General features: G+C 38.1%; 1 protein-coding gene across 1 annotated transcript in view; it reads right to left on the bottom strand.

Annotated features, from left to right (window-relative positions):
* Positions 1-286: 286 nt before the first annotated feature.
* The window catches only part of SMCO2 (single-pass membrane protein with coiled-coil domains 2), a 39551-nt gene continuing 33315 nt past the window's right edge, over positions 287-6522 (bottom strand). Inside the window, exon 8 of the mRNA XM_043882590.1 lies at positions 287-485. Coding sequence (XP_043738525.1) covers positions 287-485 — 199 coding nt within the window. The remainder of the gene's footprint in view (positions 486-6522) is intronic.

The raw sequence follows: 6522 nt of genomic DNA, 5'->3' as shown, positions 1-6522 counted from the left end.
TCTCCTTTGAAACTGCCTCGAAAACAGACCATCAGTACCATCTTTCTAGATTCCATGTATATGTGTCAGTATATGATATCTTTCTCTTTCTGATTTACTTCACTTTGTATAATAGGCTCTAGGTTCATCCGCCTCATTAGAACTGACTCAAATGCATTCTTTTTCATAGCTGAGTAATATTCCACTCTATAGTGTTTTTTAAAAAATAAGTTGACCATCATAATACAAGAACAGCCAGCATTTTATTGGGAAGAAAGTCAGTAGGGTAACAGTAACTTCTGTATCTTTAAGAGGGTAGCAAGTCTTCCACCTCCAAATTCAAGAAAGGTGCAAGAATCTCCCGCAGTTCCCACATCCTGCGGCGCCCAAGAATTGTAGGGAGCACCTTTTCAAAGATAAACGTAGCGTCAAAAAACAGTATGTAACATGAAAGTCCAGTCAAGGTGAGGACATAAAGCATGATGAAAATCCTCAGTGCACGTTTCCTAGAAGGAAAGAAACACATTTGTGGTTAAGAACATCTGAAGGATGTAGAGAACAAACTAGTAGTTACCAGTGGGGAGAGGGCAGAGGGGAGGGGCAAGATAGGGCTAGAAATTAAGAGACACAAGCTATTATGTACAAAATGAATAAGCAAGAAGGATATATTGTATAGTATGGGGAAGTATAGCTATTATTTCATAATAAATTTAAATGCAGTATAATCTATAAAAATATTAAATCACTATGTTGTATAAATCTGTCCAAGAGTATTTAATCGTGTCTGACTTTTCTGCAACCCCATAGACTGCAGTCCACCAGGCACCTCTGTTCATGGGATTTCCCAGGCAAGAATACTGGAGTGGGTGGCCATTTCCTCCTTCAGGGAATCTTCCCGACCCAGGGATTGAACCCGCATCTCCTGCAAATGCAGGCGGATTCTTTACCACTGAGTCACCTTGGAAGCCCCTTTACCTGAAACCAATTGATATTATAAATCAGCTATATATCAACCAATTAATCAATAGATAGATGAGTAAATAAACAAACAAAAGAACATTCTGAAGAAAATCACACTGATATGATTCCTGGTTCCTCCATCTGTGTAGCTCTACAACTTCAAGTAGATAATTGAACTTCTCTTAACTGCTGTTGATGTCTGCAAAAGAAGGTTCGAACTTGGAGTAGATAGACCTAAGTCCATCCTAGGGCTGGCATTGGAATTCTAGGATTCTATAGCCATGAGACAATAAAACCCTGATACTATGGAGCTCTTTGCTTTGAAATGCTGGTCTCACACTCCAGTGGTTACTGCCACCCTTACTTCACTTGTGAGGTACAGGAAGTCTGTTTGGGGAGAAATGAGGGCACAGCCAACTAGCTAGATTTTCCTCAGGGTACAGAATACCATGTGACAAGTGAATTCAGATCTCTTTAACACTGGTTTTATCCCACCACCAGACATGCCCTTTTTGCATTGTATTTATTTGCTTTGAAGTTCTAGCATTACTATCTAATTAGAAATGCAATATATGATTAGGGTAGAAGATCTGAAAAATCCAGAAAGACAGAAAGAACTAAAAGAAATGTCACAGATAATCCAGTTACCTGGAGATAATTACCTTCTATAATACATTTCAGAAAAGAAAGTCTAGGGCACAGTTAAAGCTAGTTATGCATATATTTTGTGACCCAACTCTTTGGATTCCATGAACCTGAGCCAAGTTTCTTGGCTTTATTGCCACTGGCTATCTCTTGGCAGGTACACAAATAATTGCTTCTACTTCACATATTTATTAAAGAGCCAATGATCTTAAAATACTCTGTTTGAAAGAGGCTTTGATGGCTAGCGAGGTGAAGCAGAAATATCCTGTCCTCCAGGAGCACTAAATCTAGATATGTTCCTTCTTATGCAAAGAAAAATGACTCACTACCAACACATACCTAGTAAATAAACACTATCTTCCTAAATTCCAAAATTAATCATATTTGGAAATACTAAGCTGGAACATTTTCCAAAACAACACCACATTTTAACATTAATTTTTAAAGAGAAAATAGTTTTTTTTCTAAATAGAGAAATGAAAAACTATAATCCTATAACTTTAATATAATCAGTTATTGCTGCCTAGTTTCTAAGTCATGTATGACTCTTCACATCACCACCAGGCTCCTCTGTCCATGGAATTCTCTAGGCAAGAATACTGGAGTGGGTTTTCTCCTCCAGGGGATCTTCCTGACCCAGGAATTGAACCAGTTTCTCCTGCATTGCAAGCAGATATCTTCACTGTCTGAGCCACCAAGGAAGACCCAACATCAATTAAAAAAAAAAAAAGAACTTTCCTTGCATAAAATATTTAATCTTTTCCAAATGTTCACATTATATGTGGTCAATAAATAGAAGAAAACTATAAGAGAACTGAGGGATTGGGGATAATACCAGGAAGAGGCCACCCTCTGAAGCTAAAAACAGCAAAATAGGAACAGAGTAATTGACTTTGGAAGGTAAACCTCCTGAAAAGAGATAATGTATAAATATGCTTTAGTGGAATCAGAATGTTTCCAGTTCTCTGACAGGAGACTCATAAAAGTCTTAGACAGTCTTCATTAGGATGTAATTCTGTGATGTGTGTGCCTACGCGGTTGTGTCTGATGCTTTGTGACCCCACGGACTGTAACCCACAAGGCAAATCTGTCTATCGGATTCTCCAGGCAAGAATACTGGAATGGGTTGCCATTTCCTCTTCCAGAGGATCTTTCTGACCCAGGGATTGAATCCATGTCTCCTCATTGCCTCATGCATTGGCAGGCAGATTCTCTACCACTTGAGCCATCTCTGAAGCCAGTTATGTGATGAAAGATGACCAACTAACCTGGATTATCTGCCTGTATAACACAATTAAGTGAAAGTGAAAGTCACTCAGTTATGTCAGACACTTTGCGACCCCATGGACTGTCCATGGAATTTTCGAGGCCAGAATACTGGAGTGGGTAGCCTTTCCATTCTCCAGGGGATCTTCTCAACCCAGGGATCAAATCCAGGTCTCCTCATTGCCGGCGGATTCTTTACCATCTGAGCCACAAGGGAAGCCCAAGAGTACTGGAGTGGGTAGCCTATCCCTTCTCCAGGGGATCTTCCCAACCCAGGAATCGAACTGGGGTTTCCTGCATTGCAGGCAGATTCTTTACCAACTGAGCTATCAAGGAAGCCCATAACACAATTAAGTGATCACCAAATGGCATTCACTTACTCACTTATTTGTCTGTTTTTGAGATATAATTCACTTGCGATAAAACTTACTCTTTAAAGTCAAGCTACCAACGGTATTTTTCACAGAACTAGACCAAATAATTTCACAATTTGTATGGAAATACAAAAAACCTCGAATAGCCAAAGTAATCTTGAAAAAGAAGAATGGAACTGGAGGAATCAACCTGCCTGACTTCAGACTCTACTACAAAGCCACAGTCATCAAGACAGTATGGTACTGGCACAAAGACAGAAATATAGATCAGTGGAACAGAATAGAAAGCCCAGAGATAAATCCACGAACCTATGGACACCTTATCTTTGACAAAGGAGGCAAGGATATACAATGGAAAAAAGACAACCTCTTTAACAAGTGGTGCTGGGAAAACTGGTCAACCACTTGTAAAAGAATGAAACTAGAACACTTTCTAACACCATACACAAAAATAAACTCAAAATGGATTAAAGATCTAAATGTAAGACCAGAAACTATAAAACTTCTAGAGGAGAACATAGGCAACACACTCTCTGACATAAATCACAGCAGGATCCTCTATGACCCACCTCCCGGAATATTGGAAATAAAAGCAAAACTAAACAAATGGGACCTAATGAAACTTAAAAGCTTTTGCACTACAAAGGAAACTATAAGTAAGGTGAAAAGACAGCCCTCAGATTGGGGAAAATAATAGCAAATGAAGAAACAGACAAAGGATTAATCTCAAAAATATACAAGCAACTCCTGAAGCTCAATTCCAGAAAAATAAATGACCCAATCAAAAAATGGGCCAAAGAACTAAACAGACATTTCTCCAAAGAAGACATACAGATGGCTAACAAACACATGAAAAGATGTTCAACATCACTCATTATCAGAGAAATGCAAATCAAAACCACAATGAGGTACCATTACACGCCAGTCAGGATGGCTGCTATCCAAAAGTCTACAAGCAATAAATGCTGGAGAGGCTGTGGAGAAAAGGGAACCCTCTTACACTGTTGGTGGGAATGCAAACTAGTACAGCCGCTATGGAAAACAGTGTGGAGATTTCTTAAAAAACTGGAAATAGAACTGCCATATGACCCAGCAATCCCACTTCTGGGCATACACACTGAGGAAACCAGATCTGAAAGAGACACGTGCACCCCAGTGTTCATCGCAGCACTGTTAATAATAGCCAGGACATGGAAGCAACCTAGATGCCCATCAGCAGATGAATGGATAAGGAAGCTGTGGTACATATACACCGTGGAATATTACTCAGCCATTAAAAAGAATTCATTTGAACCAGTCCTAATGAGATGGATGAAACTGGAGCCCCTTATACAGAGTGAAGTAAGCCAGAAAGATAAAGAACATTACAGCATACTAACACATATATATGGAATTTAGAAAGATGGTAACGATAACCCTACACGCAAAACAGAAAAAGAGACACAGAAATACAGAACAGACTTTTGAACTCTGTGGGAGAATGTGAAGGTGGGATATTTCAAAAGAACAGCATGTATACTGTCTATGGTGAAACAGATCACCAGCCCAGGTGGGATGCATGAGACAAGTGCTCGGGCCTGGTGCACTGGGAAGACCCAGAGGAATCGGGTGGAGAGGGAGGTGGGAGGGGGGATCGGGATGGGGAATACGTGTAAATCTATGGCTGATTCATATCAATGTATGACAGAACCCACTGAAATGTTGTGAAGTAATTAGCCTCCAACTAATAAAAATAAAAAAAATAAAAAAAAATAAAGTGTACAATTCAGTGGCTTTTAGTTTATTCACAAGATTGTACAACCATCACCACTAATTCCAGAAAATTTTCATCGAAATTCCCCCCCAAGACAGTCACTCCCTATTTTTCACTATCCCTAGGGCTGGCAGCCACTAATCTAGTTTCTGCATACCTGGATTTTCCTATTTTTAATACTTTATATGAATAAAGTGATATAATATGTGGCCTTTTGGGTCTGACTCCTTTCACTTAGCATAATGTTTTCAAGGGTCATTCATGTTGTAGCATGTATAGGTACTTTACTGTTTTTCGTGGCAGAATAATATTCCATTGTATGGATATACCACATTTTGTTCACCTATTTAATCCGTTGATGAGTATTTGTAATGTTTCCACTTTTTAGCTACTGTGAATACTCATATACAGATTCTTATGTGGACATATATTTTCAGTTCTTTGGGTGCATACTTACAAGTGGATCATATGGTAGCTTAACATTTTCAGGAACTGTCAAACTGTTTTCCAAAGTGCTTGCACCATTTTACAATCCCACTAACACTGTCTGAGGATTCTAATTTCCCCACATCCTTTCCTTTTTTGCTTATATTAAAAATCAGGCTGTTTGTCTTTTGCTGTTGAGTTTCAAGAGTTCTTTATCTTTTCTGAATACTAAATGTTTACTTTACAGAATTGTGAAAAAGTTGATTCTGACCATTTTTTCCAGCTCTCTCATTGATTTTTATAGAGGAGGAAGTTTTCTCTGATGGTCCTTACTTCACCATCAACATCACTCTTCACCTGTTACTTTAATGAATAAATAAGTTAAATATTTGTTGAGCATGGTGAACATATTTTATTTTTAATATCCACAAATGATCAAGACTCCTATCTTCAAGTAGCCCATGGATTATTAAGATAAGAAAAATTGGAAATAATTTAACTGACATACTATGTCAGGATTATGAGCTAAGTACAATGTGCACACACAAAAGAGAGAGCTGAAGATTCTACTTGGGTTAGTGCTTGGGGATAAAGAATCAAAAGAGCTTTCTTTTTTTTTTTTTTTTTTAAATTTTTTTTCAAAAGAGCTTTCTTAAGCAAAAGAGATAAAATGGTTTTTATACCATTTTCGTCATATTTTTATAAAATTGAGTTAACAGTATTTGTGCACATATGTGTTTGTGTGTAAAAACATAGCCAGAGTCTGCTTAATTTTCACATTTTCTCTAACAAAAGAATAAAACAAAATAAAAAAAAGATTAAAAAATAGCTTTCTTAGATGAAAGTACTACTCAAGGCATATATGATGGTATGGCATCTCCAGAATAAGAGATCCAGAGTCAGAATTTGCCAGTATGTGTGTCTTCAATATCATACAAGGGAGAGCCACCCTGTCTAGCAAACAAAGGTTTTCAAATCTGCTTAGCAGGTATGTTCTTTCAGTAGAGATGGCTGCATTATAGCTTGCAGACACCATTCTTTAAAATTTACGTATGTGTAGTTTTCTGGGGCTTCCCAGGTTTCTCAGTGGTAAAGAATCCACCTGCCAATGCTTGAGAT

The sequence above is a fragment of the Cervus elaphus genome, chromosome 22 (genome assembly GCF_910594005.1).
Source record: "Cervus elaphus chromosome 22, mCerEla1.1, whole genome shotgun sequence".
Taxonomy (NCBI): Eukaryota; Metazoa; Chordata; class Mammalia; order Artiodactyla; family Cervidae; genus Cervus; species Cervus elaphus.
Note: the sequence above shows the minus strand (reverse complement) of the source record. Positions and strands in the feature narration are given on the sequence as shown.